The sequence below is a fragment of the Chelmon rostratus genome, chromosome 17 (assembly GCF_017976325.1).
Source record: "Chelmon rostratus isolate fCheRos1 chromosome 17, fCheRos1.pri, whole genome shotgun sequence".
Lineage (NCBI taxonomy): Eukaryota > Metazoa > Chordata > Actinopteri > Chaetodontiformes > Chaetodontidae > Chelmon > Chelmon rostratus.
The window spans coordinates 1,795,604-1,810,735 of NC_055674.1; the positions used below are offsets into that span (position 1 = coordinate 1,795,604).

Genomic DNA, 15,132 nt, shown 5'->3' on the forward strand with positions numbered 1-15,132 from the left:
ACGGCTGAAGGACTCGTGTTTGATGCGTACACTAAGGAGGTATATGCTGCAGGCGAGAGGCGGTGACTGCGGGGGGACGACAGTGCAGATGGTTTAATAGAGATTATCGCAGCAGGGAGAAGTGTTTGAGCTGAGATCCACATGGGGGGAGTCCACTCCACGCAACAGCAGGAAGCTGTATCAGAACAGCGGATCGGGACGGGGAGGAGACGCGCGATGCTGCTGGCACCGGAGTGTGTGGTGATGAGGGAGCAGTTGTCAAGGAGACGTGGAGGTCACGGAGCAATAACTGATGGGCCCCGTGGATCCTTTCTGGGGGTTTTTTTCAGCTCACTTTGTTGCAGCCTGATAAACTGAATGATCCATCGATTCATTACGTCGACTTGTTCGCACTCGATAACGAATGTACTCATGCATCCCGCTTTTATTTAACAGTAGTAGCCTCCTTCACGCTAAAGTCTGATCAGAATCTCTTCTGCTTCTGCATGTTCAAGGGCATCGTGTGTGTGTGTGTGTGTGTGTGTGTGTGTATGTGCATGTGTCTGTGAACGTGTATTACTCATGTCGTGGGAACATTAATCTGTTTGCACAGTCACATTATGGCCTTCCTTATGGGACAAAATAACATAAATGAGTAAATTTTGGGTGAAGACGTGGGTTAAGGTCAGGGTCAGGGTTAAGCAAGTAGTGGTTATGATTATTTTAAGTCTCCAGGAAATTAGTGTAAGTCAATGGTTATGTCTGTGTCTCCAAAAGTGATGGAAACATGTCTGTGTGTGTGTTTCTGAACTACAGCATCAGAAACTGGCAAACGTTCAAGTGAGGAAGACCTCCAGGAAGTAGTCTGACGCTGAAGAGCGTAAGAGAAGAGGCCAGAGTGGGTCAGCGCTGTTTGCTTCCTGTTTCCTACCAGAAGTCAACACTAACTTCTCTTCACCATTGCCTTGATTGTTTCCTAACTGTAGCTAAGTGGTTTTTATTGTAAACATAAAGATGAAGGTCCCCAAACCTCAACAGCGTAGTAAATTTAACCAAAACCGCAATGAAAAATGAAAATCTCTGTTTTTTAAATGGCAGCTTGTAAGTTTTGAAAGGTGCAGACAAGTGATGATAAGAGTCAGACCATCTTATTCTGCATCGTTCTGGAGGGACGGTACAGACGATGTCGTCTAAAGCGTAGCTTCTCAATATTTCAAGTGCGTCTTCAATCAATAGTCCGCTGCCCACATTAGCATCGAAAGAGGCTGTAATCATTCCTCCTGTTCATACCGGCTGTGAAAGAATGATTCTGCATTCAGTGTAAGCGATGGAGGACAGATCCTCAGCCCTCCTTCATGCACAAATGTGTTCAAAAGTTTATTTGAGGCTTTTATGATTTTATTTGTATATCTATTCTGGACTGCTGAAGCTGACAGGTGTTTCTGTTATTTTGTCCACCCGTTGCCCCTCTGTGTGGAGCCATACAGAGGAAAAGAACGGCGCTGTTCTGTTTCCAGCAGTCAAATACACGCTTCCATTAGTTGTTTGTGAGCAGCATCAAGTTAACGTGCTGCATCTGACCGTTTGGTGCTTTAACGAGGTTCTTCCTCTGTCGTGTCTGGAATGAGCGAGACAAACCTGCAGCCGATATCTGAAACAAGGACGCTACAGCGCGATGGAATGGTCTCACCCGCTGAAGGCAAATTAACATGATTTCCATGAAATGTGCAGCACAGGTGAGCACGTTGAGACCCCGTCTGACCTTCAGCTCATTACGTGTCGGGCTGCGTGTTTGTGGATTTCTCTGCTGTTCGTCGCCCCTCAGTCCACCTCGAGTGTCTGTGAACTGATTGGGTAGTGGGGTCATGTGCTCCGTAGTCGCTCCTTAGGGAGCAGCTGCTTAAGTGCCGCCCGCTGACCCGTTGTGCCCTCCCCCAAAGTGGAGAATAAAACATCCAATCGTCATCTTTTTCCATTACGTCTTGACGTGTTGTATATTCACAAAACGTCCTCCTTGTTGATTTATTTGTTTTATAAAGACTGTCATCAGTTTAATTTGGGAGGGAAGTGTCCTGTACTGTAATGCAGCTCCCTCCTCTTCCTCCTCCTCCTCCTCCCCCTCCTCTCTTTCAATGCTCGGGCTGATGGGCGGAGTGAAACAGCCATCGTCCTATTAAACCACAGGCGAATTATCGTTTCTCATTTCCTCCCCAGATATGTCATAAATCTTGGCTCTGTGCTGTTGCTCGTTATTTTCACCTGGGTAGGTGTGTAATAGGTTCTTTTTTGAGGAGCAGAACTGCACATTAGGACTTTTAATTAGGTGGATGTCTTGGAAACAGCAGCTTGTTCAAAGTCATAAAGTCTGCAGCGAATGGATGCTCGTCAGTGTTTACTCTGACAAGCGGCCGTCCTCTCGCTCTCAGAATGAATGAATGTGTGTTTTTAAATAAATTCCTCCCACATTATCAATCAGTAGTTATTAGTTTATATGCACGGTTGTTATGTGAATGATTAATGTATGTGTCATTACTGCTGCGTGTCTATGAAGCACGTTATTGTCATCAGAACTCAAACAGGCCACACGACGGAGGTTGCAACCTGCTTTTCTTCGTTTTTCTCAATTATCTTTGCTTAATTTTGATTCAGAGCTTGTAAACAACATCCAAGGTAAAAGCGACTTTGACCCTGTTGAAAGACCTTTTAAATCATGCTAGTGGAGCATCAGTCACACTGCAGATGGCCGGCGTGTGATTCGTCAGTCCAGCCAGCTCATTCTTTGGTTGACGGTGGTGAGATCGGTGGGATTTATTCACACTTCTGTGGAATAAATCTGTCCTCGATGCTTTTTCCGTCAGGTTGCTTGCGTGGTTTTAAGCGTTCCTTGCAGCCTTTGTTTTCCTCTCAGCTTCGGTTAGCGTTGCATCTCTCTTCACATTTTTAAATCCACTGACCCGCACTTGGTCTCAGGAAGCACAATGATGCATTCTCCTCGCCTCTCCGCCCTCACTTTATCCCTCCTCCACCTCTGCTTTTGTCTGAGTTGTCTTCCTTCCCCTCATTAGAGTCCTATCTTTAATCGTGCGGAGACGTGGCCGTCTCCTGGGCCACATACCTAATTAACAGTATAGGCTAATGCCTTGGATGTGTTTCCTTTTCACCAACTGCAAATGAGATGAAAGCCGCTTTGAGAGTTTGTCTGTAGATCTTATGTGAATTTTCGAACCTGGTCACGTAGATATTAGCACTCCTCGAGATAAGAGCTTCTTCTCACACTGTGTCTGCAGTCAGTTACTTGTGTTTTCATCCAGACTTTGCACATTCATAGTGGATGAGTTGTGTCCTTGTATGCAGACTTGCAGTCAGAAGTTTTAATGCATTGTTGGTGCATTAAAACATTTCCTTTACGTGCTGTCGTACAGCTCAGGAAAGTCTGAATAAATGGGATAACAACCAATATGCCCACTTACAAATTTGACAGTGATCTTGATAATCATCATATTAATGTGATTTATCGATCTTCAAGTGCTGCACTTTGCAGCTCTTAACAAGTCCAGGTGTGATCAGGCTGCCGTGCTGGAGGCAAAGTGCTCCAGCACGGCAGCTGTCTTACTGACGAAGTGAGGGAATGATCCTGAATCCTGAATGAATGAGACATCGCCTGGCATCCTGCTGGCTTCTGTGAGGAGGAACTCTTAACTAAAGCGAGTAGATGTGTGACTGACTCACTTACATTTACTCACTTACACTCAAGGCCAAAACTCACTGGCGGTGCTCGACATCGTCCAAGCAGACTGTTATTATCTACAGTATGTAAGGCCGCACAGCCGCGCCAGCGAGACGTGCATCGGCTCGGGTGGACGAGGCGTCCTGCGACAGCAGTTGTCGACGCGGGTCGAGAAAGCAGCGCTTGTTATTGCGCAACAGCGTTCAGACCTCTGCGAGCCGGCGTCTCAGCGAGGTAAACATAACATTAAAAAGACATTTCCCGAGGAGGAGACGTGCTGCAGCGGGAGAGATTTGCTCTTGAGGTGTTGAGTCATGTAACTTCACCACAAATGCACTTTGTGCTTTATACCCTGCTGTGGTCTGGTTGGGGTGGTGGATCAGTGCAGCGTTAAACCCGAGCCTGGCTGTTCCTTTAAATACTGGTGCTGATACCAATTTCCATACTAATTTTACTTCACCTTTACGAGACTTCCAGCGTTGATCGATGCTGGAAGTCGTTCAGTTCAGCATCTGCAGATGTGCCTCTGCATGACATGATCAGTAAAACTAGCTTGTACTGACTTTCATTCTTTCTGACTGCACAAGGTGGAAAACTGTGCAAACACTTCGGTCGCGTTTGTTGCAGAAAAATGAGGCCTCATTTTACAAAAATCAGATTTTCAGTGAGTGGGCAGCAGCATCCTTCACTGTAAGGTCTTATTTGAGCAGAACAGCATGTTTGGTGCGCTTGGTTGTCGGGTTCTTGTACAGAATGTTGTCAGACGGAGACGAAGGAGGACCTCCAGCGGATTGAATCGTCTTCCTCTCGGCCTGTCAGTCCGTCCACAGCCCGCTTCACTGCTTTCCTGAGATCTGCTTCACTTGTTTTTTGGATGCAAGGCGTATTCAGAGAGTGACAGTATTATTTATTCATCTGTATACTGTATGTGTGTCTTTGTGTAAGTTGAATATATATACCCTGATGGCAGCACAGAGACACAGAGAGAGGGGGGGCAGCGTCCAGAGCTGACAGAGACGGTCAGATAAGGGACGAATGGAGATGTTCAGAGATATTAACATAACATAACACTCAAAATACAGATGAACTCATCCTCATGAAACAGATTATTATCATGTGCTTCAGTTGTTGTTAAGCTCACCTGCTGGTTTCTTCGTCACTGACAATATTTTTTATAACTTTTTTGATTATAAATGTCAGGAAATGGTTTAAAAAAAAAAAAACATCATGTAAAACCTGAAGTTATTCAATTCACAACAACAGCACATGTAAGAAGCTGGAACCAGTGAATATTTGGTGTTTTTCTTTAAACAGTTGTTTGATTCTCTGAATTATTGTTGAATTTCAGTTGACTCGCCGCTTCATTGAGCGATCATCTGCGCTCTTTGCCAAAGAGCGCTCATCTTATTATTAATTGTCATTAATTACGGCACACTGTCGCTTTGCAAACATAACGCGTTTGATGCTGCTTAATGTCGGCGTTCACACACGAGGTTAACTGCCCACACTTCATTTTCTCCTCGTGAAGGAAATCTGAAGCAAGATGGAACCGTGCGTCTTAATTGGTGTCATTAATTGGTTCTTGAAATATGACTGGTCGAATCGTTTTATTCATCCATTCTCATATTTATTTATTTATGCTAATTACGTGAGCTCGATGGAGACGTTAGCTGCTGATTGATGATGCTGAAGGTGGACTCTCTTTCATCCTGACAAACGTCTAGTTCCAATATGGTTTTAGCTGCGCAGTGTTGCCTCGCAGGCGTCGTCCGCTCCCCTCTGTATTATCTGCCTCCTCCCCCGCCTCCCCAGTCATGTTCATCTTTGTCTTACTCCCCTTTCCTCCCTGCTGCCTGTGTGTTCAGTGAATCAGTTGACTTGTTATTGCTATCATAAGGGTTTGTACATATCTCCTGGGCTTTTATGGCCTATTTTATGCCATTTCTATTCCATACCACCATGGTCACGTCCCCCTCAAGTCTTTCATCATACATGTCACAACCGAGGCAATGAATGGCCCCATAATATCCAATATTCCATTGCATTGTGTGTATGATATAGTTGAAGTTGCGTTTTATTTTCTTGCGCATCATTAAGATGAAATATCGTCTGGAAATCTAAACAATCTGTCTTCTTTTAATCTTTGATGCCTGTTTTTTTTGTCATGAACATGCACAGACAGGCAGCACGTTAGAACTGTGAGCCATTTAAATGCGTTTTGCATACTGGTCTCATTTCTTTCTTTCTTTCTGCAGATTACTTTCAGAAAAGCAAATTGTTGATCGTTCACACCAGGACTGTTTCTTAATTTCTGTCTGGAGGTTGAAAAGTAATATATTGTTTGACTATACTTTACACACTCAAGGTCTCAACTCAAGGTCTTAATTAAAGTGAAATGGTGCGTGCAGTTGTAGAGGTCTTGCAGTGTTGTAGTTTTTGCAGCTGCTCTGCTGGAAACAGTCCAGATGTGTTTTTCATGTGAAATGCATCTTGTAGTTGATTTAATTTAAAAGCTGGTATTTATAAAGGTTTTAAGGAGAGCCAGTGTTACTGTTCATCATGCTAAATGTTTTCATGTCACTGAAAACATGTTTCTCTCTGTTGGAGGTTTCTTATTAATTAAAGATGACTGAAAAGGATTTTCCTCCAATGTATCATAGTAGGTGTGTAAAAACCACTTCCCCTAACGACAGAATGTGTTTATGAAATGTAGTGTTGAGCTTCAGTATTAATGATGGAGGCAGTCGTCATCTTTCCATGATCGTGAGATGAGGTGCATCTGATTGAGCTCAGCTGGTGACGATGACTGACTGATGATGGATTTATTCACTTTGCATTCGTTCATCAGCGCAAAGAAAAGAAAACCAACTGAGTTTAGCTTTAAAATGTTGGTAAATGTAGACCAGGGGTCGGCAACTCGCGGCTCCGGAGCCGCATGCGGCTCTTTCATCCCTCTGATGCGGCTCCCGAAAATAATTAATGAGCATTTAACTAAAAAGTATTTTATTTTAGTTTGTTCGTTTTGAAACAAATCGCTCGCGCTCACAGATGACAGTTTACGATCCAGCGTAAAGATGCAGGTGACGGCGCACAGCGCTGATGTGCAGACGCTCTGCGCCAAGGTTCAGGAGCAGAAATCACATTAACCACGTTTGAGTAATATTTTAATTGCCTATTATTGAGCATATATTCATATTTTTTCATTGTTCAGTGAAATAGTATATTATACTATTAGTTATTATTCAGGTTGACAGCTGACTGCACGCGTCAGTAAAAGACTGACGGCACGCAGAGAGTGGACAGTATTTTTACCTTGCTGCCGGTGGAGAATTTGAGTTTGGTGTTTTTTTCATAAATGCAAGAAGGACTCCAATAGACATTGAGAATTTTACTTGAAAGTACCTTCAACCCAATGTGTTTTTGTCGGACTTCAAAATGTTATTGTTGCACGCAGAAATGTCATTTCGTTTTCTCTGCAGTCGTTCAGCTATTTCATAAATGCAGCACATTATCGTTTGTTTGCACAAAGTATAAAGGCAAAAAAAACATTATATGCAGCGTTATTTTATTTGACACGTCAAAAGGGTTTTGTGGCTCCCAGTGTTTTCTTTACTGTGGGAAACGGGTCCAAATGGCTCTTTGAGTGGTAAAGGTTGCCGACCCCTGATATAGAGGAAAGGACCCAATCCAACGTGATCTGCATGGAGTTTATCCTGGGAAACAGCCTGATATACATCAACATGAACTTTACCCTTCAATCACATCCCACCTCCCTTTGCTTCCCTTAATCAGCGGAATAATTACTTAAATGTTTTGTGTCCCTTTTCTTTCCGAAGCTCTGACAATGGCAGCGACGATAACTCGCTAATCTCCCGTAATAAAGAAAAAGTGAACGATGACCTGCAGAAGCACGAGTCTGTCTGAAATCTGTTTGGAATAAAGCTTAACGTCAGACACAAATGGCCGGGGATCTTGGGACTGCGGGGATTGGGAATCATAATCCTCCTCTTTCTGTTTGATTGTTGGTGGGAGGGGGATTATCGGTGCCCAGGCTGGACCACCGCACTGAGCCACCGGGGCACTTATGATTTCCATCGCTGGACTTTCTCCCGAGCGTGATCTCCGCTCGTCCTCTGGGTCTTTTTAGCGTCAGCCCTCTTCGCGTCTGATGAAACATCAGCCAAAATCGTTTAGCAATCTGAACAGTGATTTTCACCACAGCGCGGAGTCTGACAGCTTGGCAGCCACGAACGAAGCAGTCATATGGCTCTGCTGGATATAAATTCCACTGCAGTGACGTCCAAGAAATAGAGGACATCTGTGCCATCGCAGTGTTTGGCTGACCCTGCGGAAAAGAACAGAAAAATATGTTGATTAATTACTTAAATGGGGTGGGCGGTCAGCGGTTGACTTATGTAGCCCAACTGTGATGGATGAAGAGCCGAAGCAACACGCGGCTCCGGAGAAACGCTCACAAAATGCATGTGGTGATTAATAAAACCAGCGGATTGGCTCCTGAGCCCAGACTGACGCCATCTATTGCCAATTAAATGGCTTCCCATACTCTGTGCGCTCTCTCATCCGCACAAATCCAAAACACTGCTTTATTTACTCCGCAGACTTTGAAAGTGATTGACAGGCCGGTTTGCCTGTTGGTGCCGGTTCTTCGCCATAATTGAGATCATTCACCATATCTAAGCCCCATTAATCTCCTGCTCGCAAATTATAACTTTGCAGCGTCACAGAGACGCTGGAGAAGTTCGAGAAAAGTTATTCTGTTAGAAGGACTGTCTTCCCTGCTTTGGACAGAGGACAGTAGAGAGCTGACAGGAAGAATAAGGTGAGATAGTTTGTGAATGACGTGCGGCGAGAATCCTCAGCCGGACTCATCGTAACCCCCCCTGGACCTCCAGGACGACCTCTGATCAAGTAGATGACCTCTGATCCAGTAGCAGTGGCCATGTGAAGAGATGGAAAATAGAGATTTAGGTTGTTGGACCCTCTGATTTGATTAAACGATGATGCGCCTCCTCATGATTCAGGTCATGGTCTTTGATGAGGATTGTCGGCAGAGGTGGTGACAAAACAACGATGGCGTCGCCGCAAAGAGCCAAAGTTGTGTTTGAATGAAGATGAAACGCTTGTTGTGATTGGCCTGTACGAAGCGGGTCCCAGGAGATGGTGATGATTCATGTCGTATCGACTGTTTATGTGTTCCTGCCTCATTAACAGTTGACAACTGAAGATGATGTCCTCACTTACTGAACTGCTCATTTTACCTACAAATCTTGAAATAAGGAAGATGAAACGGTCTTTCAGGTTGCAGCACCTTGATCTAACCAGTGAAGTCACATCAGGGGATAAACTTTGGATAACGTCCGCTGCCTGTTTTATGTAGATTTGTAATTACAGGACTTTCTTCTTCTGCATCTATTAGTTTAATGAAAAGTCGGTGAAAGTCTCCTGAAGGCCAAAATACGCCTCCACCAAACAGCACACGTAAAAACACCTGCCTCTGTTAGCTCCTGCTGCAGATCTTGTTTTCTTTTCACTGTAGTTTTAACTATTATATGAATAAAATGAATGAACTCCACTCGCTCCCTGTTTGTACATCCCAGCTCATCATCCTCACCTCGCCCCCTGCTGTCGTCTGTCGTCGGTGTAGAGCAACGGAGAGACAGCTTGTTGAGGTGGAGTCTGTTTTTCCTAGTGTGGAAGTTTATTTCACAAATCCTAATTTAGAGTTTAATTGAGGTCCTGAAATTGCAGTTAAATTCACCTCAACATGACAAATTGGACCAAGCGCTTAGCTTCCTAAGTTCTCCATCATTGTTAAAGTACACTGATAATTTATTGCTAACAGTATGAACCCCCCCATGCTTTCTGCAAAGGACTGAATGGCTACGACCTGTCGTGCCAGGCAGGTTATGCAGATTTCTCCTCAGTATTTTGCTGATGCACCCTCAGTCTGCACCCTCCAAAGACAGGTAATAAGACAGGTCTCACTGTTTGTATCCATCACTGCCTTGGTCACCTTTGCAGTTTCTCATTTCAGACTCACCGTTTATTGTGTTTCACTGAAGTGTGTGATTGCAGCCAGCGAGGTGGCCGTAGCCGAAGGTGTTGTCTCACGCTGCAGAGGAGAAATGGCCGATTTTTAAGAATGTCTTTGTTGTCACAAGTGAAATGCTCAGAGTTGATGAGTGTGCTGTGGAGGTAGGAAGGGAGGGGGGAGGGGGGGGGGGGGGGGGGGGGGTCGGCCCAAAATAGATTCACGCCACTTATTTCCTGACAGAATTTGTTTTCGTTTATTCAGACATTTATTAAACCGAGTGTGAAACGTAAGCAGTTTCTGTGGCGAGGAAGAAAAAATCTGTACGTTGGCCTTGTGAGCAAAAGAAGATGAAATTGCCAGAACAGCCTGAACAAAGTATTAAATGAATAAATGCATTGGAACCAAGTGTCATTCAATCTGTCTGCGTTATGAAATTCTGGTTATTTTCATCTCTTGTTCTCTTGTTGTCTGGCGGTTTTTTCCTCTGGCTGACGCTGCTGCATATTCCCAGCTGAGGCAGACCCTGGACCCTGGTCCTGAGCTCTGCTGTGTGGTGTTAATGTAATTACATCACAATGAGGGAGACCATCCAGCAGAGAGTTAGCTGAATGATGATGATTGTTTTTATTAACCTGTAGCTTTGCATATATCTGTCTGCAGCTTCGTTTGTATTTGGTACATGAAGATCTGTGAATGTGTTCAATCATCTCACGCATCAGGAGGTCTGAAGTGTAAAATACATGACCCCCATACCGCAGGAGCAGCAGTGTGGGACAAACACTGTAGTGGTCACCCAGTTTTTGTTTAGAAATCTCCATGTGTTGATGTTCTCACCGTTCTGTCCCCTGGTAGAAGTGCCTGAGAGTGTTCTCGCTGCAGGCTCGTCAGACTGTGGCTCACAGAGCCCCGCTGAGCCTTTTCTAATCCTTTATGGGAGCCAGGAAAGACCAGCTGAAACTCTGGGTGTTTATGCAGGAACTTTATATCCACCTTCAAAGCAAACTGCTGCACTAAAGTATGGATTTATTTATCGATGCATGCTGCAAATTCTCAGAGCTGTTTGTCAAATAATCTACAAACAAGGAGAAGAAGTCGGTTGGAAATTGTTTGTAGGTTTTAATTTCGGCCCAGTGATCAGCAGCTCGCCACAACTCTGAGAAACATCTGTGCAGAAAGTGTTGTTTTATTGAACAGCTCTTCACAATGAAAGCAAGTGATTGCGTCGAGGCGTTTGGGATAATCACTGAGTCAGAACAGCAGGTTTGACACGACTCTGCTGTTAATGGAATCAGTGCTGTGAAAACTGAAATTACCAAGAAACGTCTACACAAAGAGGAAGTGCTGAGTTTAGATCAAACAGGAGCAAATCAGGTCTTTGATAATACTTACTGCTGAAACAGGGAAACCTGGACTCGGGTCAGACCTGGACTGGACCCACCTCTTGTATGCTTCCTGCTCCGTCCTCACAGTCACATCATACTGAACGTGCACAACAGCGCTGCTTTTTTCTTGTGTTTTTTTTTTTTTTAAGGTGGATCGGTGGAGTGTGATCTCCTGCCGACCGTGCCTCGGCCATCAGTCGGCCTCTCTGCTCCGCTGTGGTCGTGCCAGCTCTCGGGGTCTGAGTCACCTACAGCACATGGCATCAGATGCCGTTCCGCTCGCCCACTCACGCTTCCTCCATTCTTCACTGCGCTCCCTCGCTACAAGCCGTTTCCTGTGGCTTCTCCTCTTTTCTGTGAACCTGAGGACCGTGCCTGTCTCGTACTTTACGTCCTCATTGTCTGGTTGATGGACTGTCGTGGTGGCTTTACAAGTCTTTCATACGTAGCATTGGCCTCAGCCATTGCACATCGAGCTTTTAGAAATCAACATGAAAATGAAGGTTTGCTTTGTAATAATGGTCAGTACGAGCGTTTCGTCAAGAATCCTGGATGGCTGGTGTGTTAGCCGTCATTAGCCAGCACTCATCCGTATAATAAATGTGGTCATTCTCATGTAAACGTGTTGACTCTACCTCTGTTTGGGTTATCATGTAGCCCGCCTGGACCCGTGGCTGCATGCAGACTGGTCTCCTGAGGCTGCCGTAGGGAAATAAATCCCTCTGTGATTGATTGATGTTACAAACAGCTGTTACAATAAGAGAAATACGCTACTAAAAATCATAATAACGTCAGAAATCCAAAGCCCGGGCGCCACATTATCGCTGCTGATCTCACTGGTGCAAACGTGGGTTGCAGTTCTTTATTTTCAGGATGTTCTTATGTTGCTGCTGCTGTTGAGATGCAGTCGAGCAGGCTGGTGCCCTCGGGCCGTGGGGTGTTCTGGGGGTTTATGGGATGTTATAAGCTGTTGGAGGTGCAGTCTTGATTCACGAGTTGTCCAGAAGCTGTTGAGAAATTCATCAGCCATGTGCCCACATACAAACAGGCTCAGAGCTGTTCACCCTCAGGGAAACGTGTACCTGGGCCACACCTGGCTGGATTTCGACCTTTCGTTAAGATCTCACTGTTTGAGCTGATGTGTGGTTAGGTTTAGAAAATGGTTTATTCATACACAGAGGGAAGTTTTCACCTTTTGTCATTCAAAGCACATTTTGATTGCTGTGTTGTTTTGTTGATTCGCCCCAAACAGAAAAATGTACCGACTGTACAAATGTTAGCTGTAAGCTAGCCAGCAGCAGCCGCGCTGACCGTGGGTTGACGTGTGTCGGTGTTTTTCCTCCAGTTTCTCTGCTCTCACATTCACAAAGCGGCACATTTTGGCTGTTTAACACTGATTCACTGCAGGTTAAATTAAAATAGGAGCTTTGTAGACAAAGATATTGGAAAACTGATTCTTCTTTTTGTGTCATTCGCTCATTCGGAGCCAAACTGACCAAGTAACATTTGACTGATAAACGCTCTTAAAGTTCTCCGCTGGTCGTTAGGTGCAGTAGTTAGATGCATTCAGTCTTTTTGCAGTATCATATACTCAATAATTTCATTCAGTGTGACGAATAGGTTTTAAACTGAGATGAATCTAAACTCATCACGTTCAGGGCTACAGTGCTGCTGTCTGTCAGCCAGCTGCCATTAATTTCACTTTCTCCTTCAGACACATCTCTCTTCATAATGCTTCATTCATTGCCTCCGATAGGTGTTGCAGATTTATGCTCCGGCTTGGCTTGAGCTTAGGCCGCGCTTTGCCAAGAAGACAGCTGGTAATGCTTTTAATACACAGACACGCGGGCATCGTCATTATTCAGCAGAATTAAAGGCAATCATTTCTGACCTGTCACACACGCAGATATCCCAGCTGTCCGTCGGAACATGTGGAAGTAAGAGCTGCGTCTAGTTAGTTCAAGCAGAGGAAGCGCTCTGTAGGGCTTTCAGATGCTTTAAATCAGCACAACCAACACTTCCTGACTATTCACACCTCCCCGATCTCTGCGTCCAGTCGTGTCTGCTAATATAACAGCTTATATGAATGTTTCGTTAAAGTTTATGCACTCATATCATAGTCCAGTAAGTGTGATTGGGAACTTAAATACACAGGAATGGGAATATATCTTTACAAAGCAACAGCGAAGGAATGCTAAATGTATGATAAATCTATAACAGTGATGGTGATGTTTGGTTGTGTGTTAGTATATTAGCAGTTACTAATTAGCACTGAACTACAGTCGGGGGTGGTGGGAATGTCATTAGATTTGCAGGTATTTGGTCATTTAATGGCATTTCATTCCATTTGACAGCCAGACACTTCCATCCACAGCGCCACGCCGCCAGCGTTTTCATGCTCGTCCTTCTTGCTAAAATGATTTTCTGCAGCATCGAAACATTGTTCCTCGCTGTAAGGAAGTCCCAAATCAGAAGACACAGTCTGAGCGTTCATGTCCGCTCTGCTTTTCTCTAACACCGAACTGACGTCTTGTTTGTCCTCGCAGAGGTGTGTGTGAAGTGTGTGTCAGGGTGGGAGGGTGAGGTCCCTGCTCGAAACCCTGCAGCCTCCTCTTCAGATGAAATGGCACACGAGCAACTGCCTCCGAGATCACACGCCAGTCAAACTGAGCAGGCACGGAGAGGGGAGGGAGGGGGGGGAAATGGATGACGGGAATAAGTTTGCAGGCGTGAAGGAGGAGGAGTGAGGGGAACTGATGGAATTGGAGCTACAGTAGCCGAGCCTCTGATTGCAGCTGTTGATAAAGAAAAGCACCAGATAGGCAATCAGAGTTGTGTCCCGAGAGGATTTGAAATTTTTTGGTGGACTGTGGATTGGGACGCCTGCTTATCTGTCCACCTGTCTGTGAGAAGGCTGGGGGGTTTTGACAGCTCTTCAATGATGCAAGTGACGAGTGAAATTAGCAGGAGTCAAGCAAACAGAAGGGGGAGAAAATCCAAAGATTCACAGCTTATATTGATATAAACTGATGAATCACCTGTTTCAGCGCAAATTAAAGTCATGTAGCACCTCAAAATACAGGAATACAGCCTGAAGAGTTCCTGTGACCTGGAGGGAATTCAGGTCCTACACAGAAACAGTTGGTTAAAAACTGGAAGCGTCTCAGAGGAGGGATTGTACAGATGTTGATGATATTGGCCTGCTGTAAATCAGACCTACTCACCGACAGCCTCTGACATTTACAGCATCATTCGCAGCGAGTGACATTTTACTGTTATCGCCCTGCTTTCTCACTGTTTGCCTGCTCTTGTTATTGGACGGTAAAAGAAAGTCCTCGCTTAAAGCCAGCTTGTAAAAGGCCGAGAGTTTGTTTCCTGTTGTCCTAATTAAAGAGAGATTTGTAAGCAGTTGTTTGTTTGCTTACAGCTCTTCCTTTCTGTCCCTTCCTGCAGAGCATCTTCACTCTTCTGTTGGGTCCTTTCACCTTCTTCAGCGCCCAGAAGACCAAATATCTTCAGATTCTCACCTCACTCATGCGCTGGATTGGTAAGAATAAACTAATCCTACGACATTTCCCTTTCAGTTTCCTGACATGTTGAAGATTTTGACTTTCTCGCCGTTCAGCGCCCTCCGCTCTCTGTTTGGTTTCCAGCCCTCTCATTCTGCCAGCATTTATTTCCATTTTCTCCGTGTCTCCCTCATTTCTTCCATCCCCCCCCCCCCCCCCCGTGTGGCTGCTGCGCTCAGGTCCGTCCATCATGGTTCGGTCCTGCTCTGTGTCTTTGATTCCCATCTCCTCTCATTCCTCAGCCTGACAGGCCTGACAGCCCGTCCCAAGCTTGATTGGACCGTCACTCACAGGGCGACGGGCGAAAATAAACCGCCCGTCCCGTGGTCTGCCGTTAGAATCACAACGCCACTGAATCATGGCGCCGCCCCCGCGCGGCCGCGTGCTGGCTCGCATAAACAGCACACAAACGCGGCAGCA

At 45.2% G+C, this 15,132-nt stretch overlaps 1 protein-coding gene across 1 annotated transcript in view; it reads left to right on the top strand.

Moving 5' to 3' along the window:
• Positions 1-15,132, top strand: part of tmem104 (transmembrane protein 104) — a 51,806-nt gene that overhangs the window by 21,954 nt on the left and 14,720 nt on the right. Inside the window, exon 9 of the mRNA XM_041957931.1 lies at positions 14,597-14,690. Coding sequence (XP_041813865.1) covers positions 14,597-14,690 — 94 coding nt within the window. The remainder of the gene's footprint in view (positions 1-14,596; positions 14,691-15,132) is intronic.